Source organism: Aythya marila (assembly GCF_965140915.1).
Source record: "Aythya marila genome assembly, chromosome: 4".
Classification (NCBI taxonomy): domain Eukaryota; kingdom Metazoa; phylum Chordata; class Aves; order Anseriformes; family Anatidae; genus Aythya; species Aythya marila.
The window spans coordinates 15,425,759-15,445,770 of record NC_139045.1 but is presented as its reverse complement, the minus strand read 5'-3'; the positions used below and the strand labels follow the sequence as shown (position 1 = coordinate 15,445,770).

The 20,012-nt window shown below is 47.7% G+C and overlaps 2 protein-coding genes across 5 annotated transcripts in view; both read left to right on the top strand.

Moving 5' to 3' along the window:
* Positions 1-2,497: 2,497 nt before the first annotated feature.
* UTP3 (UTP3 small subunit processome component) lies at positions 2,498-4,157 on the top strand. Its single transcript, XM_082759307.1, has one exon. It carries the CDS (start codon positions 2,504-2,506, stop codon positions 4,082-4,084), a length of 1,581 nt encoding a protein of 526 aa, XP_082615433.1. The 5' UTR covers positions 2,498-2,503; the 3' UTR covers positions 4,085-4,157.
* A 4,411-nt stretch (positions 4,158-8,568) lies between these two features.
* The window catches only part of RUFY3 (RUN and FYVE domain containing 3), a 54,801-nt gene continuing 43,357 nt past the window's right edge, over positions 8,569-20,012 (top strand). For 2 of the 4 annotated variants that reach the window (XM_082759795.1, XM_082759797.1), the window contains exon 1: positions 8,569-8,874. In XM_082759795.1, the coding sequence (XP_082615921.1) occupies positions 8,655-8,874 (220 nt within the window). In that variant the 5' untranslated portion in view covers positions 8,569-8,654. Of the gene's footprint in view, positions 8,875-16,192; positions 16,910-20,012 lie in introns of those variants that run through there. The other 2 variants (XM_082759798.1, XM_082759796.1) reach the window with 2 other exon arrangements.

Below are 20,012 nucleotides of genomic sequence, written 5' to 3'. Positions count from 1 at the left end.
GGGGATGAAGCAGGGAAGGAATATCTATCTAAAGCACTATTTGTTTCAGTCACCTTTTGTAGTCATTTTTTGTAATCAAAGAAGAGATTTTTAAAAAATAAGAAGGAAGAATGAATGCAGCAAAATAGAGCACATGCAAAAGAGGCTGGCACATTCTGCATATCTACATTGATAAAAATACAGCACCAATAAAATCCAAGCAGAGGTATCTATGAATTTTTAAAAAGATAATGAATGGAGAGACTGTGCAGAATGATACTCTGTATGATTCTGTTGATTTCGGTGAATTCCCTGACTGCTGGTACTCAGCGTAGCTGAATTTCAGTTGCTAAATCTGTGTGTCTGCATGTGCAGTCCCTTGGTCTTTACGTGGTGGCGAGAGCCATTTTTAGTCACCCTCAGCCACCTGCATCTCTCTGAGGCTTTCTGTCTAGATTTCAAACTCTTTGGAGAAGAATTTGTTTTGCAGGCTGTTACTTTTAAAGACTATCCCCTTTTTACTGTGTGACACGTTACATAACTATAAAAATCTGGGCAAGCAGGTATTAAAAAAATGGAGGCAGTTTGGCAAGGGGCTGGCAAACCATCATCCCAGGCTTGCATTCTGGGCTGAGTGGGGAGCTACCCAAGGCAGAGGCTGCTGGAAGAATAACTGAGAATTTGAAAAGAAATAAGAACCAGCCTTGGGGTCTCAGCATCACTGTGCCTCCAGTTAGCCTGGGACACAATGAATTAGGCTTTTCCAGATTAGAAACTGGGCTGATGCCTGGATGAGGTGAGGCAAAATAGCTGGGTCATCGCATGCCCTTGCTATGCTGGAGAGAAGGATATCCATAGCGTTGCGCCAGGGTATCTTGAAATAACACTCTATCCACTCACAGTCTGTCCCACGGCTTTCTTTTCTTCTTGCTTCTCACTCAGAAGCGGAGAAAATGGTGGATTAAAAACAGACCTGCAGCAGTCACCAGTTGCCATCTGAGGAGCAGCGATTGCCTACATCAAAGCAGTGTGCTTCAGCTTGGCAGGTCCTGAAAATGGGGTAAAATAACTCAAACTGGAGACACACTTGCAAAAGTTATCTAGAATGGACACACTTGCAAAAGTTATCTAGAATTTTAACCATGTGGCTGCAGACTGCTCTGGATGGGCTTCACAAAAAATGGTAAGATTTAGCAGGCAGATTACAAAGCCTGATCAGCAAAGACGATTGTATTTTAGTGGCCAACTAGTATGAAGTGAGAATTTCTACCTATATGTGGGTAACAAGCTATGCGAATGTTATGTCTCACTTCTCAAAACCAAGTCATTTTTATTGCTGTCTCTGACACAGGCCTGTATCCAGAGGAGGTGGTATCTGAAAATTGGCACTGATGGATTTGGAAAAGGTGTCCTTGTCTGAGGCAAAACATACCTTTGGTGTGCAAGCAAGTACGGAAAATTTTGACCCAGAAGTGACTAGGTGGAAAAGCTGAGGATGTCAGGACAAAGGCTTGTAACTGAGCTTGGTCTGCCATCAAATCTGTCAGAATCCAAGTGAAGCGCCAAAAAGTGAGTGAAGTTGCACCCCATCCTCTTGCTTTAGTTAACCTTAATATTTGCCCAGTGTGACTTTTTCCACAGGAAGCTGGACACGTGTATTTATAAATAAAACTGCACCTGTTCTGTGGCTAGAAAAAAGCACCTGCGCTGCTTCTGCACAGAACTTCTCTTCCTGGGATTGTGTGGCTGCCAAATTTATCGGACTTAGGGGGGTGGGCAGGGTTCAGACCATACCAAACTCTTTACCACAAACTCTTTACTTACTCCCTCTACTCTTGTGACGTGGCTGTATGTCCACATTACTTCCAAACAGCCTGCTTCCATGTGGCTTGGTGTTAATTTGATTTTCCCAGGGGAAAGCTGGGGGAGGCCAGGCCAGGCCCTCTGTGCCTGATGCCAGAAACAAGCAAGCAGCCATCCAGGACGGGAATGTAAATTTGAAGGAGTATAGACAACCTGAAAAACCCTCCTGATGAGGGCTTCCCCGCTGCTGAAAATCCACCCTGCTCCTTTACTGCTGCCCTGCTTGGATCTATTGGCATATGAGGGGGGATCCAAGGAGCATGGGCACTGCTCCAGCAGCCCCAGCAGTGCTTCCTACCAGGAGATGCCCAAATTCTGTCAAAAACGCAATTTAGTGAAGGTGAGGAGCTGGAGGGATAATACAGATAGTTCGGGGGAGCTTTCCAGGCACTTCTCCTATCTGAAACTTCGGCCTGGCTGTGGGGAAGCAAGGAGAAACTCCCGTTAGTAAGCGCACAGATGGCAGAATAAACTGACATCCGCCACCACTCCGCGCACCCATCAGCTAAAAATAAATAACTAAATAACTAAATAACACAGTTTTGGGGGCACGGGCCGAGGGGGAACCACAGCACAGGGGAACGGGGAGCGGGGAGGAGCGGGGAGGCGGCGGAGCGGAAGGGGCGGCGGTGGAGGCCGGGGCTGAGGCGGCAGCGGCGCCATGAGGACGCGGCGCGGAACCGTCCTGAGGCCCCCGCCGCGCCCCGCCGGCCGCCATGGGGGCGAGGAGGAGGAGGATGAAGAGCAGGAGGAGGTGGTGGTGCCCCCCCGAGGGGACGTGGGCCCCGAGGGGCTGGGGGACGAGGTGGAGGACTTCCATGAGGCGCAGTTCCAGGCGGTGATGGCGGCCTTGGAGAGCGGGGAGGAGGCTGGGGAGAGCGAGGAGGAGGAGGAGGAGGTGCTGGGGCTGCAGCTGCCGGAGGAGGACGAGGAGGAGGAAGAGGAGGAGGAGGAGGATGAAGTGCTGGGGCTGCAGCTGGAGGAGGATGATGAGGAGGAGGAGGGTGAGGAGGAGAAGGAGGGAGCCGAGTTCTATCTGGATCGCAGCGCAGAGGAGGATGAGGGGGATGAAGATGAGGACCTGTCCATGGAAAGCGACTTGGAAGAGCGCAGCAAGGATACCGAGCTCCCCCACGAGCTGTCCTGGGGCCGCCGCAAGCAGCTCTACTACGACACGGACTACGGGAGCGACGGCCAGGCCAAGGGCAAGCGTAGCCAGCAAGAGGTCGATGCTGAGGAGGAGGAAGAGGAGCAGGAGGCTCAAGTCATCCAGAGGCGGTTGGTGCAGGACCTGGGGGAGGATGATTATGGGCTTGATGTGATCCAGGGCTATGTGGCGGGGCAGCAGAAAACCCAGGACAGCAAGGGGCAGAAGATTGCCAAGGATTTGCAGGCCCTTTCCAAGAAGGAGCAGCTGAAGCTACTGAAGCAGGAGTCCCCTGAGCTCCTGCACCTGATTGAGGACTTTGAAGTCAAGCTGATGGAGCTCAAGGATGAGCTGCAGCCACTGCTGGAAATGGTCAGAAGCGGCGTTATCCCTCAGGGGAAAGGCAGCCGCTACCTGCAGATGAAGTATCAGATCTACCTGAATTACTGTGCCAATATCAGTTTCTATTTGGTTTTAAAGTCAAAGAGAATGCCAGCTCACAGTCACCCCGTCATTGAGCGGTTGGTTGCTTACAGGAATATCATCAACGACCTGGCTGTGATAGACCAGAGGTTACTCTCGCAGGTTCGCCTTCTTCTGAAGAACTATTACGATAAGAAGGAGGAAAAACTGCGAGAGCGGAAGAAATTTCCAGCTCTTCTGTATCTGGCTGCCAGGAAAAACAAACCAAAACGTGCTCCTGGGCTTGCTAACGGCCGGCTTGCTGCTGAGGAACAGGCAGACGAGTCTGACCTGGATGAGGAGGCTGCCCTAAAATACTATAAGCTGATGGAGGATAAGCTGAAACTCAAGAGGAAGAGAACCGAAGACCAGGACGTGCTCAAAGAAGAAGCACTGCAGGAGGTGGATCCAAAGAAAAAGAGAGGTGTGACCTATCAGATGGTCAAGAACAAAGGCCTCACGCCCAAGAGGAAGAAGATTGATCGCAACCCCAGGGTCAAGCATCGGGAGAAGTTTCGGCAGGCCAAGATTCGCCGGAAGGGCCAGGTCCGTGAGGTTCGGACGGAGATGCACCGATACGGCGGGGAGCTGTCTGGCATCCGTGCCGGGGTTAAGAAAAGCAGAAAGCTTTAGTGAAACTTATTTTTCTCTGTTTCAGAGAGCTGCAAATAACAGTTTTGAATGCAATAAATTTTTTGTTAAAGAATGTGTGGTTTTCATCCTTAAGTGGGATTTTTTTCTTTGATTTTTTTTTTTGCTTGTTTTTGTCTTTCTGTGCTGTAAATACAGGCATTGAGAGGCTGCAAGGGGGGTGTCGGGTGAGGGGAAGGGAATGGGCCGGGTGGGATGAGGGCAGAGGGAGCATCCTGACAAGGGTGGGCTGAGAATGGGATTTGTGCAGCTGTCACCACCACCTTCCCCTTACTGCATTGTCCTCTTACATCCTTTTTTTTCTGCATAGGGCTACAGATACGTGGTTATGGTATTTCCTCTAGTTTGTGCTCTGATTAACTCATCCTTGTGTTCATACATGTAAGAATCAACTGTTCTCACCCTCCTAAATCTTTTTAATTCAGTAGCAAAGCAGGAAGCTGTTACCTAAATCCCATGTGGCCTGAGATGCTATTTTACCTGCTCCTGAATTCAGTGAGAGGCAAAGCAAGGACACTTCTTGATTGCATAGTTACTTACCTATGATGAATTCATTAACTTCATCCAAGATAAATTTCCGAACTGTTACACACTTGAATGTCTAACCTGGCAGTGCTGCAGGACAAGTTGGTAAGACATAATATTTGTACTTTGAAGGTAAATTTTCAACATGTTTTGCTTACTTCCCTCTGGTGGGAAAAAACATCTAACCTGGCACTGAAATAAATTCTTGCTGGGAACTGATTGTGAGTGGGCACTTCCAGCTCATGTTGTGAAGGAGTCGTCACTGATTTTCTCATGAATGTTACAAGTGTAACACTCTTGAGGTAAGACATCCATATGTGGCTGGGATCTGCCTTGGTGAGCCCGCATCTTATTTGGGTACCTGTACCACCTGAAAGGCACTCTGTCTGTTGTCCCTTAAGAGGGACAGTTGTCTAGTTAGTAACAACCATTTCGTGTTATGGAAGCACCAGTGTAGCTAGCGTTTATTGCGATAGTCTCAGAGAAGCCAAAATATGAATGTGTAGTGGTGAACTTGCGACAGGCTAGGCACTGTACTTAAAACATGCAGACACTGCTCGTTTTCTGCACATGAAAAGTGTTTCCGTAGCATTTGATGCAAGCCTTTCCATCCTAAGCCTTTTCCTGCCCAGGAACATTCTTGATTGCTGACTGGAGACAGTTTTGGTAACTTTTAAAGATGATTCTTAAAGGGAGAGGTGAAAAAAAGAACAAACATAGGCTGGACAGATGGGAATGGAACTAGGGAGGCTTTTTGTAGTCTTTGTATGTCCCAATTTCAGAGAGAACTCAGTTCAGTATTTGAATGCACAGGGCTAAATATTGAAATGACAAGTCCTGCTGACTTTAATGGTCCTGTATTCGTTTGCCCCCTGCTGTTCGTAGGCCAAACCGCAGTTAAACACTGCTTTAAAAAAAATACAGAAAAATAAACCCCTGCTCCATAGAAACCAGCTCGCTGTGAATTGATCCCCTCCATGCATTGACCGGGAGGTCTTTGCCTGCCTGCAGAGCCAAGGCGTTTTGCACGGCAAGGGGTAATAGAAACGACTGTAAGCACCTGAGGAGCGTTGATGGCAGCAGAGAAAAAGAATTTGGTGTTTCTGGTCAGTGCTGGTCTTGTCCGTGCTGGTAGGAGGTCTCTGTGTGGGGAGAGGAAAGGTTGGAGGTGATTGCAAGGGTAAGGATTCAATTCTCACATCCCAAAGTCCCAGCAGCGACTGCTAGAAGGTGAAAATTGTTGTCTGAGGCCCTGCGGCTGGCTTCTCTGGGGAAGCTGGGTCTAAGAGGCACATGTCAAACCCTTGTTCTGCAAGAGCATCACCGAGGCAAATGTGAGGCTTGCTTGAAGGGGTCACTGAAAATGCCTTTTCATTTGAGTGATGCCCTGTCTGACCAGGTGGCCAAGTGTAACCTGTTGGCCTTGGGGATGAAGACACTCTTCCCGGGTGCTTGCTCTCTCATACTGTGAGCTGCAATCAACAGCATTCACTGCCTGCTGCTCCCAGAGAAAAATGCTTGGCTTTGAGTGGGTAGTCGTGTGAAACGTGACAAGTCTGCTCCAAAATGAGAAACCAGCCTAAGCCTTACCGAGGAGGGAACTGGTGCTTTTCCCAAAATGAAACCATTTCTATTAATTCTGCACTGGGGTCGTGATGGAGGCCACCAGTGATGATGCTGAGCTACGCTTTTTAGTTGGTGAAAGCTTATGTGCAGCTTAGGTGATTTTTCAGCAGAGGAGCAGTGTTTCCTGGCAGGCATCACACGGGATGTGAAAAACGTCCTGCAGAGGTGCTAACTGATCTCATTACTACAGCATCTGCTCGTGCACGTTTTGCACTTTGTGCGAAAATGAGGGGCTGATGCGCTTCCACAGGCAGGCAAGCAAGCTGCAAGTATCCGTGGTGGTTTTGTGTTCCCTCAAAAAGCTTTAGGCAGCTGGCAAGCAAAATTCTGGCAGCTTCCATCTGAGCAATAAATAAGGGATGTATGTTATGGTGCAACTACAGGCTCGCTTTCCAGAAACATCAAGATTAGGGCTAAAGGCAAGAGCAAGCGCAGCGTGTCAGCGTGCCCACCGCAGGCAGCCAGCAGATGGCCCAGCTCGTCTCCCAGGTCTGCGGCACCAACTGGTTTTAATGAAGATGAAACATGGCATTTTGTTCAGTTGGTTGGTTCAGAGACTGGACGAAGCCATCAATAGTTTTTTCCAGTATGGTTTTATGTGTGAGTAATCATGGGAAGGCTGTGATTATTAATGCCATGGGAGGGGGCACACCATAGCATTGCTCTAAGAAATGCTTCGTAGATGTTGAGTGCTGAAAGGCAATCCCTGACAGTAAATAGATTTTGAAGACCCCTGCTAAAATAGATGCATGTGAAAGATGGGAAGGATCATGGATGATGGTTAGGAAACTAAGTGGAGCAAGTTCATGGCTAACACTGCTTTGTTTTTCCTTCTTCCAGTAGTTGCATCCAGAGTAAGCCTGGCTTGCCTTTAGAAGTTGGAACTGAAAAAATCCAAGGGCAGAGAGTTGGACAGTGCTTTCTGTGTCACAACGTGAATTTCTGTTTGTGCAGGGTAAGGAAAATGTATTTGATAACTCATAAGGAAGTACATTTGCTACTGATTTAATTTTGTCAAGGCTTTCATAGTTGTCTCCCATTGTTTGCTATCAGCAACAGTTTGGACGTGATTTTGCTCTCACTAGCACTGGCAAATACAAATCTCAAACCCAAACGTTTGGATTTGTGAAAGGGATTAAAGCATCTGTTAAATTAGCTGCAACATATTGCATGACTTGGGGCAGCGCGACAGAAAAGTCTCCAGCAATCAGTTGCCTTTGCAGCTTTGGTTTTGCAACTGTTATGTGAGATTGAAAAAAAAAAAAAAAAAGCATCCTGTTTCAGTCTGACCGAAGTATACTGAATATACAGGATATTCTTTAAAAACTGGCAGATTTGCATTCTCCCTCTGCTGATAACACTATGGTCCACATTTAAAGCCCTGCCTGAATGAAAATTCTTTATCACCACTTTTCTAAAGGCTGTTTTTGAGGTGAGGTTCCAATGGGGCACCACCAATGTGTTTGTTTTAATGGTAAAGACTGTATTTGGAGTTTGTGTTGTCGCCTCTTGTCAAAGGATCTGAAAATGCTGTTGTCAGTGAGATCTTGCACTCCGGAAAGTGAGGGGGAGGCAAGAGGTGGGGGAATGGCTTGACTTTACAGATAAATTAACACACGTGGTATCCTGACTTCCTGGAGGTTGTTTCCCCAGATTAAAATCTGGGTTTCCCCAGATTAAAATCCACGTTTCCCCATGAAGCTTGTGGCCCAGTGAAGCGCAGCAGCTGAGGCAGCCCTGCACCTCCCCGGGGCTGCTTTCTCCATTCTTTGCCGCTCACTCGCCAGCTACATGGGGAGTGCAGGTGGAAGGGGCAGCGGCTGGTTTTGAAGCACAGCTGGCCCTAGCAGGGCAGCGGTGTTTTAGCGGGGAGGCTGGGGCTGCCTGCTTCCTGCCACAGCCACAGCCTGGCTTCTGTGAACATCTCCTGTGGTGGGGATGTGGGGATTTAGCATCACGGAGTCATTAACATTGGAAAAGCCCTCCGAGATCATCTGGTCCAGCAGTCCCCTCACCACCAGCATCACCCACTAACCCACGTCCCCAAGCACCACGTCCAACCTCTCCTTGCACACCCCCAGGGACGGTGACTCCACCACCTCCCTGGGCACCCCCTCCCAGTGCCCGACTGCTCTTTGTGAGAGGAAACGTCTTCTCATTTCCACCCTGCACAACTTGAGGCCACCCCCCCCGTCCCTCCTGAGGGGAAAGGGGGCGCCACAGCAGCGGGGCCCGGCCGTGGGCGGAGGCCGGAGGCCGGCCCAGGCCCAGCTTCGCCACCGGGGCGGAGCCGCGGCCCGGGGCGGCGATGGCGGAGGCGGAGCGGGCGCCGCTCGTGGCCGAAAGTTGCCGGGACGGGGACGGGGAGGGGGACGGGGGCGGCGGGGAGCTGCCCCCCGCCATGGAGCGGCGGGACGAGCCCTGCCGTGGAGCGGCAGAAGAAGACGAAGCGCCCCCCGCCTCGCCTCCCCCAGCCTCGCCGCCTTTCTTCCTCCTCTACCCCGGCCATGGAGGCGCCGCCGCGCCGCCCAGCGTGTGGAGACCCCCGGCACCCCGCGGCGGGGCCGCGCTGCCCGTGCTGCTGCTGAGCTACCCGGGGCCGGAGGGAGCCGCCGGCGCCCGTGAGTCTCCCTCCTGCCCTCCCGTGGGGGTGTGGGGAGCGGGGGGACCCTCCCTGAGCGCCCCCCGAGCTGGGGGGGGTTGCGGGGAGCGGGGCTGGGGAGGCGCCGTCGTGGCAGCGCAGCACGCGTGTGTGCCTTTGGGGAGGGGAGGTGTGCTGCACCCCAAATGCAGCCCATGGAGAAGCCTTAATGGGGGTTTCTCTCCTTTCTGGGCTGTGCTCCTGAGAGCTGGGCAGCCGTGGGGAGCCTCTGGTCGCAGGTAACCAGCGATAGGACTAGAGGGAATGGCCTCAAGGTGTGCCGGGGGGGGTTCAGGTTGGAAATGTGGAGATATTTCTGCTCAGAAAGAGCAGGCAGGTATCAGAAGGGGTTGCCCAGGGAGGTGGTGGCGTCACCATCCCTTGGGGTGTGTAAGGAAAGGTTAGACATAGTGCCTGGGGACATGGGTTAGTGGGTGACATTGGCAGTAGGGGGACAGTCGGGTGGTTGGATCTTGGAGGGCTTTTCCAATATTAACAGTTCTCTGAAGCCTCACAGCCCAGCCCTGCCGTACAGCGTGGTTAGGAGGTGGAAAACACCCGCTTGGGCTTCCTCCTTGTGCTGGGGCAGAGGGTATTTGTTCAGGGTGCCAGACGAGGCCAAGGGGTTTTGCTACTTGTGGGGCGTGCTGGGTGGGAAGCTGTTTTCAGCTTCACGGTGATCTTTACGATGTTCTTGCAGTGCATTTCAATAAATGCATGGAAATAGTGCGAAATGGGTGTGTTTTAGAAACAAAAAGTATATGCATAGGGGTGCATGTAGCAGAGGCTTTCCCTTATCCATCCATCTTGAAAATTGCCAGTAGCTTTGTCATCTTCTGCGCTTGTGCCTGGGCGCGGGTGACAGCTTTTTTACCTTTGTTTTATCTCCTTCTGGCTGCATCTCAGGTGTGTATTCACTCACACAATAGCTGATGATTTGGGGGGAAGGTATCTTTGTTGGTTTTTACTCCTTTTGAAAGTAATGTACATTATTTAAGCTATTAGTCAGCAAAGCTGTAACCAGTGAGCTTAATTAATTTCTGTAAGGTAAAGAGCAGGTGAAGTGACCCACCTTTGTTCTTAGTTACATGAAGGGCTTTCTCTGATCACAGATTTCTTTCTGCGGACTAAGTATCCCTCCCTCCTGACTCGCCATTTTCAACTGGTAACTTCCTCTCAAAACCATGATATTTTTAAAAAGTGTCTACTAATCAGGAAATCTTCACACTCTGTAGCTGTGTGATGTGTGTGCAAGGGAGTGAGCTATTCGTGACAGAGAAAAGAATTCTCTGAAGGGTTTAAAAATATTTATTTAGTCTTTGCTATCATGCTCGTACTGCTCAAACTGCTTAATTGTTCTAGTACCTTTCTAGGAGGGGTTCTGCGTAGATGTGGTGAGGCTGAGGCATGTTTGTTCAAGAGCACAAGGAGTTAGTGTACACGTTCATCAGCTGAGCATTGCTTTATCCCTTGCGTTGGTGTTACTCTGCAGCGGATATTCATACAGACTACGTGGAAAAAGCCTTATGAAATATATCTGGAGTCTCCCTTGCTCTTTCTTATCTCAGAGGTAATATCTGCCTGCACAATATCATGTTGAAGCCTGCTCAGCGACTGACACAGCGATAGGTGGGTACGAAGGGAACAGGAATCGTAACCCATTTGCACAGTGTCATGGACTCTGATCCGTTTCTCCTGGGGGGTGTCCTGCCTGCAAATCAACTTTTTCATCATGTCTGTTGTTCTGTGGGGTGGTGGTGGTGTTTTTTTGGTTCTCGTGTCTCTGAAAAAGCAGCTCTTGTTTGCTCATCGCTGAGCAGCAGGAGCAGGGGATCCTACTGCAGAGCTTTGCTTGTTTGCTTGCTGCTTCGGGACTGATGTTAAAGCAGCGGGTAGAGCTCAGCTCTGCAACAGAAAGCATTTTGTGTGTTTGAGTGCTGAACTGAGTCTCAGCTACCTGTGGAGTACGTGGCCTTGCAGCTGTCATCACTTGCTGCATCTGCTCTAGATGGCTGTTCCTCTGCAGCCCTGAGGTGTGGTGTCATTAGTGGTGGCCGGGCTATCAAGGTTGTCCTGCCTGTGTTACTGGGGAAACCTGTTGGCCTGTTTCACGGGCTCTTCTCAAATGTTGGGAGTTCATGTTGTAACAGCATGTGACTGCTTAACATCGACCGTTCTTGGTCTGCTTTTCTTTGTTCTGCAGCAGTACCTGAAGTGATTGTTCATGTCTGTGTACCTTGATTCTTCAGCGCTTTAGTTATTTTTGCAGTTGAGATAAAGCGAGGAGTGTGAAGAAGTTTTTTTTCTGCGTGATGTGCCCGTGTTACAAAAATGTGATGTACTCTGTGAATGCTTAATCCCTCCCTACACAGCTGTAAAGTGAAAGGAGCATTTCAAGTGAAAGATGGATCCTGCTAGCTCATGAGTTCCTCCCTTCAGTGCCCTGCAGCCTGTCATTTCCACAAATAGTAACGAAAGTAATTACTCCTTATTGACATTAGCCTCTTACAGTGAAGGTAGTGATCAACGCACTGAAAAGTCAATATTGCAGGATGTTTTGGAGGTTTATTTGAAGTAGTCTTTTTATTTACAGTCATGACACAGTCATGTAACTGTTCTCCTGAGGGAGGCATCTCTGCAGGGTAGAAGGGGCCTGTTTGATTTCATATTTGAAAATCTAGAAGAGCATATTTGCTGTTGGTGAAGTAACTGCAGCCTTTGTAGCTCCGTTAGGGTTCTCCTGGGGAGTGGTGGCCTCATGGGATTCTGTGTACTGCTGTTGCTTCCATTGGTAGAGACCAATTAAAGTGTTACTCGTGCCCAGGCAGCAGCATCATCATCGTGCTACCAGGGCAGTGGAGCAAGCTGTGTGGTGCCGGTGAGGTGAAGCCCCACAACTAACATCGGTGGTGACAACGAATGAAGTTGTAAGAGTAGTTATTACTCTTGCTGTTATAACTATTTATTTTCTGTATCAACTTTGTCTTGTGCTTTTTTTCCCCCCTGTTTTTCCAGGACTGATCTTTCTCCTTCTTATCCAAATTTTCTTTACAAGGTGAGAGACATGAGATGATGCTAAATGTCAGGTCAAGATGAGAGCTGCTAAGGGAAGGAGACTGCAAAAGCTTTTAATGCCAGCAGCACCTGCTTTTTTTGATACAGATGGTTCCAGACAGAGAACAAGAGGGAGACTTAAACATGCTGAGCTGTAGTGAGTCCTCAGAAGACTTAAATGCTATAAAAGCAACTTGATCGTGCTGTCTTTGAGGAGGGAAAAAAACAACTAAGTTCTTTGCTCCCACTCAAAGCCTGACAGATACAATACTTCAAGTAGACTTTTCCTTCCTGTTACTTAATTGTACCCTCAGCTATGTCAAGTATTTAAATCCTTAAATATCTCTACTTCCCAGCAGGTAGAAAACAAAGTTTATCACATGTTCAGGGAGCTGTGAAATTCTGTTGCTGGTTTCCAGCTCATTAAATTGTCTTCTGCCTGTTTATGTTTTCTTTGGCATGCAGCGTTCGAAGTGCCACACGTGAGGTGTGTGTGTGTGTCTGTGCTGGCAGAAGTGTCAGAAGCAGGCTGAAGGAGAGGTGGCATGAGAGGAGGAGTCCTGTTCATAGGTCTGCCAGGAAGAGGTTTTTGCGTATCAGGAAAGAGCATGGGCAGCAAATAGGAAGACCAGATTTTTTCCACTTAGAAGTGTGGGAGCAGCCTTGCTGGACCAGATTGGCAGGCTGTCTGTGTGCAGCAGCCACAAAGAGGTTACATGCTTTGGGAGAAACTTGCACGAACTTGCTCATGATTCATGCTCATCTTACACTGTGATATGAAAGCTTGTGTTTCATCATAATTTGTGTCCTTCTTGTGTGAAGTTACCTCTGATATCATACTCTTTTTCGAGTTGCTCTGAGCAGTTATTTTAGAGCTCAGCGGTGCATCCGAGCTGTTACCAACAGTTTCTTTCAGCAGTGGTTCCCATTTGCATAGCACTAGTGGCTTTTTTATGGTTCTGTGGTCTACTGCAATCTTAAATAACCAGAAATAGTGCAGTCATCCGAAGCAGTAATCTCATTGCCAACTTTGCCTTTTTGTTGTATGGCTGCTGTGCAATCTCTGCGCAGCAATCAGGGAAAGGTTTCTCGTAAGGATGCTAAGTCAGCTTGGTTGCAGGCTGGATTTCCTGGCATTGGCAGTGAAACTCCACCCAAAGGTGCCCCCTGGAGTCCAAGAGGTGCTTTGGGGATTTGTTTGGTTTTTATTGCTTAGATCACTTTCATTTCAGAAGCTGAATAAATTAGGCATATTTCTCAGTACAACTGAGATATGAAATGCTTCTGGCTGGTGGAATGGTTTGCTTTCAGATGGTTAAGTCGTAAAACACAAACATTTTTGTAAACTGCTGCATTTTGTCTCCTGTCCAAGCCTCTGTTCTGCTTTGCCAAAGCGTGGTTAATATTAGAATTTTGTAAGACCAGTCAAAGCTGCCTGACTTGTCTGAGATTCAGAAAGTGATTCTGTGCTACTAACCTCCTCTTTGTTTATACCTACCCTTGGTCCTCTTCTGTCTTTTGATCAGTCTTTGAACCTTCCTGAAGCTTGAGCACTCGGTATTGAGTTGCAGGGCATTTTTATCAAATGCCTTATGAAGCCTACAAATATTTGCCACTGATGCTTTATAAGATTCTCTGTTGATTTGTAGCTTTGAAGCACAGGATGGGGTGGGGGCGTAGGTTTAGTATCCGGATTTCCAGATGGGGTAAAAGGCTGTCAGGTCAGTAAATCACAGGATCGTTCTTGTGAGATTTTGCTTGTTGCTGGTAGTGGTGGGGTTTGTGGGTGGGATGGGGGATGTTGTTTGCTGGCTTCATGAGGATATTCTTTATTTTCCAACAGTGCTGTAACTGACATACAGACAATTTTTTTAAAAGCATTCTTGATACTTGTCTTAGCCTACCCTGAAAGTGGTGTTTGAAAGGGAATTTCTGTGTTTTCATTCCCTGGGAGTAAATTCAGTCATGCTAAAACCTGGAGATTGCCATCTTCTCAGGGCAGGTGAGGAGTTCTTGGCTATCCAAATACCCATCAGAACTCGGTAAGAAAAACAAAAATCAACTTGAAACAGAAATTCTGTACCTGTCCTTTTTAAAAAACAAACAACAAAACAAAAACAACTGATCAGTTTTGAGGTATCTGCATAGATGATGATGATTTTGTGCCATAAGGAGTAGAAGTTTTATAGAGGTGAAGTAGCTCTGTTTCTTTTAAGCTGGCAATTGTTCAAAATGTGCTGCGTGGTATGCTCTGTCCAAAGCTCTGTTTTATGTAAGACATACTAATCCACTGAAAATTTTCAGAGCTGGGCAATACTTGTAATTACTTCCGTTTTCTTTAATAAAATATCCCTATGCAGTCTCTGCAGCAGGAACATTGCATAAGGGAGCCTGAAAATGCAACTGAGCTGAAAGGGACAGCCTGGCTTCTTTAATTTCTTCATGCTAAGAAGCAGCAAATGGCATAAAAGAACAAATAGAGCAGTTGGTTAATTTTTAAACCAACTTCAGCTGTGGTCCCCCTGTATGGGTCATTAGTCAACGCTGACTCAGTGGAAGACCTTTGTTGTGAAATGGGAGCTGCAGGGTTCACCTGATGCTGTTTGTAGTGTTTTGGTTTTTGTTTTTTTTTTTTCCCCAAAGAAAAAAAGTTTGACTGTCAATCAGATCTGTTGCTTACTAGCTTATGGTACTTGGTTGATTTTCAAGGGTTTAATTTATTTGCTGTTTGTTCAGGTCCTTTCAAAAGGTAGCAAGAGTGAAGTGAACAGCTGCTCTCCTGTACCTGTTTGTATATGGCAACTTTCACTGGTTTCAAAAGTACTAAAATGAGACTGCTGAAACCGGAGACTGTTGTTGAAAGGATTTATGAATACAATCCCAGTTAAAATGCTGTCAGCGTGGATTATAAAACCCATTCTTTCCTAGGGAGAAGGAACAATAGGAACTGTTGTCATTTGTGAAATAATTCTCCTTTGCATCACAGCAATAACGTGCTGCATGGCTCTTTGTTCTAGTCTAATGGGGAGAAAGAGTTGCTGAGTCAAAATGCTCTGCACCAAGCAGGAAGTTTTCACAGAAAGCAACTGCTTCCTCTTGCCTGTTAGAAATAGCAACCATGATTCCTGTTTTCTTGCCAGTTTTATGAGTTTTTGGCAGAATGGGTGCTTTTTTTTCAAAAGGCTGTGTGTGTTGGCATTCTGAGTTCTGCATCAAGTGATCAATTATTGTGATCAATTATTGTATTTCGTATTGCTAAGAAATAGGCACACGTTCTTTTGAGTGCTTCTTAAGGAAAAAACATATGGCCAGCAACTAAGGTCTCCTGAGTTAATTGTTCATGTGTTTCTATTAATTTTGTTTTTTGGTGAACAGTCAGCATTCACTGGATTTCTGTGGTGGGGGAGCACGAGCACGAGGCATCCATTTCAGATGCTACCCAGCTGCTCTCCACAACATCCCCGAGCCACATGGGAATAAGATAAACTAATTTATTACTGCCTCATATCACAGTTCAAGTGGGTGACGATGCTGTGTCAGGCGCACTGGTTAATCAGTGACCTTAGGAACAAGAAGGGTGCCTGCTGGCTCCTTGTGCCCTCGAGGTGGGGGCACCAAGGAGCCTGAGCCTGCAGGACGGCGCAGTGCTGTCACCTGGTCCTTGAGAAACTGGAAGCCCCTTCCTCTACCTGCTGAGAGGTAATGTTTCTTCGTGAGCATCACCTGAGCAAGATGCCCATTTTCAGAGGAGGTTTTTAAGTGTAGGATTCAGCCGAGTGCCTCTCTTTGTGCTGTTCTTCCTCATTGTTCTTCCGTGTGCTTGTGCCCTTCTAGAAGAGCTTAATCCCCCAGTGCTGGAATGCTTAGCTCTGGATATTTCCCCCCTCCCCTCGCATTGTTTCCCTGAGATGATAAATCCACCCTAAAATACTTCTGTATATCAGGAATCTTAGCTCCCTGTGAGAACATTGCCTGACAAAATAAATAAAATAAAATGAAGCTGTGACTTGCGCACCTCCTGTGACAACAAAGGTGCTGATTTTTCATTCACCCGGTGCCGTCGGGGCGCGTGAAAGGAATACAGACACCTCTTTGTGTGCCTCGCGCCGCGGGTCCGCGCCTCCCCGGAGCTCCCCGATGGACCAGCCGAGCCTGGCGAGGAGGTGCAGCGGCTGATGAGCGCCTAATTGCCCTCCCTGCATCAGCAGCCTCCACGAAGCATCCTGGGAATTGCTCGCCCTGCGCTCGGAGCAGCTGATCACATGAGCCTGGATTTTCAGTTCAGTTCATTAGTCAGCCATTTTGGTCAACACCCTGCTTACTGCGCACAGCCAATCCTGCCAGCACTCGCTGCCCTGGGAAGAAAGGAACCTGCGGCTTGATTTCAGCAAACCTGGATACCCTGCTCTCTGCTCTTCCTTTGTTTTCGTTTGGGTGGTCGTCCGAGGAAGCCTTTCTTTTTCTTCCTCCTGCTTGTTTTCTTCTGTTGGTAATTTTTTTTCACGTTTGATGCGGATGTCAGGTTTTCTGTGGCTGCTTAGGATCAATAGCCTTCAGCATATCTGAAGACAACGGCAGTGGTGGAAAGGAGGGAGGAAGAGACGAGCGTGAAGGAGCAGCGTTTTTACCTTGCTTTATATATGAAAAGGCCAAAGCAGTCTGTGCGATCCTGAGCACATCTGTCCTATACTAGCAAGGTATTTCTCCTTTTCTTCTTCAGAAAGCTTTTCTTTTTAGTTCTTTTTTTTTTTCCCCCTGTTGTTGTTGTACCAGCTGAGTCATCATGTCTGCTCTGACGCCTCAAAGCGACATGCCAACCCCCACCACAGACAAGATCACTCAGGCTGCCATGGAGACCATCTATCTTTGCAAATTCCGAGTGTCGATGGATGGAGAATGGCTCTGCTTGCGCGAGCTGGACGACATCTCACTGACACCCGACCCAGAGCCTACCCACGAAGGTACGGTCCGGTTCTCTGCCTCGGGATCCCCGCAGCCGCCGCATTGTTACGGCCGCTGCACAAGTTGGGAGGGGGTGTCTCTGGGATGAGATGCTCTTGGCCTGCCTGGAGAACCTGGACACCATCTAACATACCGAAAAGCCACCTCGGTGCTTCAGATTGCTGTTGGAATTTGGTGTGTCCTTTGTAAGCCACCCTTTCACAGAGACAGACTTGTGGTTTATTTTAATTTTTTAAGGCGTATCAGGAAAGATCAGGTTTCTGTGTCTCAGGAAGCAATGTACCATGTCATATATTCAATAACATCTGTAATCATGACTTCAATCTTAGAGCTGTATTTGTCAGATGTCAGCTTCTACAGCAGGAGCACACTCAAAATACTGCCTTCTGTCTGTACATGGCCAGTGGGTAGTTTTGGAAAGCCCCAAGTGATTACGCAGCTGTGCTGATTGTCAAGTGATAACAGCATCACAAGCCTTGCAGCTCATTTCTGCTGGCTGTGCTGTTGTTTATTATGGCTCAGAAGCCTGAAATGTGCAGGTGTAACACGTCTTGCTCTTTGTTGGGAAAGGATTTGTCATCTGGGTTGATGGGAAGCAGTTTAATACCAGGTCAGGTGAAACAAGGACTGAAAGCTTTGTGAAAACTGAGGGGAGGGAAAAAAAAAAACAGACCAAGAGGACAGCGACGCATTGCCCTATCAGTAAAGAAGTGGGGAAGGAGAAGATGTGAATTTCTGCAGGAATTTTACTGTAAGGCAGCTGGTGCTTCCATGGTCACTTAGCACCAATGCTACTGGGTTCAGAGGGCCCCTTGCTGGATGCTGAGCATCTTTCGGTCATGCAGTGAGGGAACTCCATTTTTCATCCCTTTTCCAGTAACTAGTGAAGTGTGTGGTCCCACCAAGTAGTCCTGCTTGACCCATTTGATGCTGGTTTAGCAACTCAGTAATATCTTACTGTATCGCTGTTTTGCTGGATGAGGCAGCTCAAATTGGGGTGAGGACTCAAGCTTTAAACTTAATTCAGCGGCAGCAGCCCTTTGGTTCAGATTTGCTTGCCAAATATGTGGTACTAGAGAGAGATTTAAAAAGCAAAGGCTGAGGTTCCCCTTGAAGCACATCCCAGCATTTCAGAGAGCTGCTCAGGAAAATGGAGCCAGCAGTCAGTACAGCGTGAGCCACGGGTGCAGTAATTCAGCTGACTTCCCATTTCTATGGTCTTGTGTGTGGCATAGACATAGTCTTGTGTGGCTTTGGGCTTCAGGTTTTTTGTGTTGTTTTATCAGCATCATCTTGTTTTTGGTGGATTGTTACTCTTTGTCCTTCTCCCTCCCTCTATCTGATAAACAGTAACTGCCCTTTTGGTTTGTCACACTGTGGTTAGTACCTGATCTAAGCAGTCTAGGGCTCTTGGTATAGCCTGGAAAATCTTTCTGTAGCACTGTGAGTTTGGTGTTTAGGTCCTTGTTCTTGTATGCATCTTTTCTTTCTTCATCTTCTCACTCTGGCCAAACTCAGGGGGAAGGTAGGCTTAGATGAATCCAGGTCCTGTAACAAAGCTTCTCTGGATTACCTTTCTCAAATATGCTGAAAGCGTGTCCCTGTAGACTACAGATTGCACTCTTGCATGTTTCTGTAAACAAGGCAAGCACTAGAATAACCCTTCCCCAAACTACAAAAATAATTGCTTTTTAAGCTGTAATTATAGTCAGTCTCGTGCAGCTACCAGAGAGAGCTGGAAAACAGTATTTGGTCATTTCACTGTAGCATTATTTCATTTGCATGTCAAAAATTAGTAAAAAGAGTGCTCTGTCATAGTGACCTTGATGCAGCTATTTATACATTCATAACCTAAGAAAGTTGCTTGTTGGGAGGGAGAGTTGTTCTTTTTTGGATCCGAGTTATGTTTTTAGTAGAGATAAGCTCAGGGAGAAGTGTTCCCAATAGGAGAGCTGACACAGCTTGATCCCTTGTGTTGGAACTGCAGAGTTACTGCATCAGCACTGCTTCGGTGTCCTCGGTGCGTGCCAGGGTTGAGGGGACGGGATGATGGGGCTTGCAAACACCAAGTGCTTTTCTGAGAGGAAACGCAGGGGAGCTGGGGCTGGCTTGTTCTGAAATAGCTCTGTAACACTGATGCAGAAATGTAGGGACTGTGAAGGGAAAAATAGCCCTAGGGTTCTGCCAAAGGCATAACAAGTGGCATTTTTTTCCTACGAATCAAGACATGTAAAATAAATAAAAAGAATATATCGCAGTTGCACATCCAACATCCTGCTTGAAAGAAGGATTTGAAGCCCCAGGTTGCTGTCCTTCAGTTCCTGCTGCTCCCAGAGAGGTTTTGCCTCCAGCCGCTCTGTGACCCGCTGTGCCCCCTCCCCTGCCCACAAGCAGCCATCCTCCTCCTCCTCCTCCTCCTCCTCCTCCTCCCGCATCATTGCGCTGGGGATGAGCAGCAGCCGTGCTCCTGGCCTTGCATCACAGCCGTCTGCACCCAGAACTGCCCGCCCGTCACCTCACAGCGAGGAGAGGACCTGGGGATGAGGGAGATGGCAGCTCTGGGCAGTGGAAAAGTAAGAAGACAAGACAGAGGGTCCTGAACAGAACAGCAGAGAGGATGGGGAAGGCTGAAAATGCGATGGGAAAATAAAGAGTTGAGTCTCGAGAATTTGGACTCATCAGGGCTGCTCTCATGATGCCCTGTGATGACTCAGGGAGTTCCATGGGAGACCGGGGGTCTCCAGTTGCACCTTCTGGGTTCCCTTATTTTATTTTAAAACCAGTAACTCTTACAGACCTTACACCTTTAAGCTTCACTCCATATTATGGGCTATGGTGTGAGATTCAGTTTCTGTATTTTTAAAGATGATGATGTTGTTCTGGTTACACCAAAGGCAAGGCTAAACAAGTAAAATAGCAGAATCCTGGATTGCTGCTAAACAAGTAGCTGCATTTTTTTTTCTTTCCTGTGAAAGGAGATTGTTCTTAGCTGTTACTTTTATTGCTGCTTTTTTATTGACGCTTTAGAGCAGACGATTTAGGAAATAGGCTTTAAACGTACAAGAGGTAGCTAAAGGGAGTGATTCTTGTTTACTCTGGTTT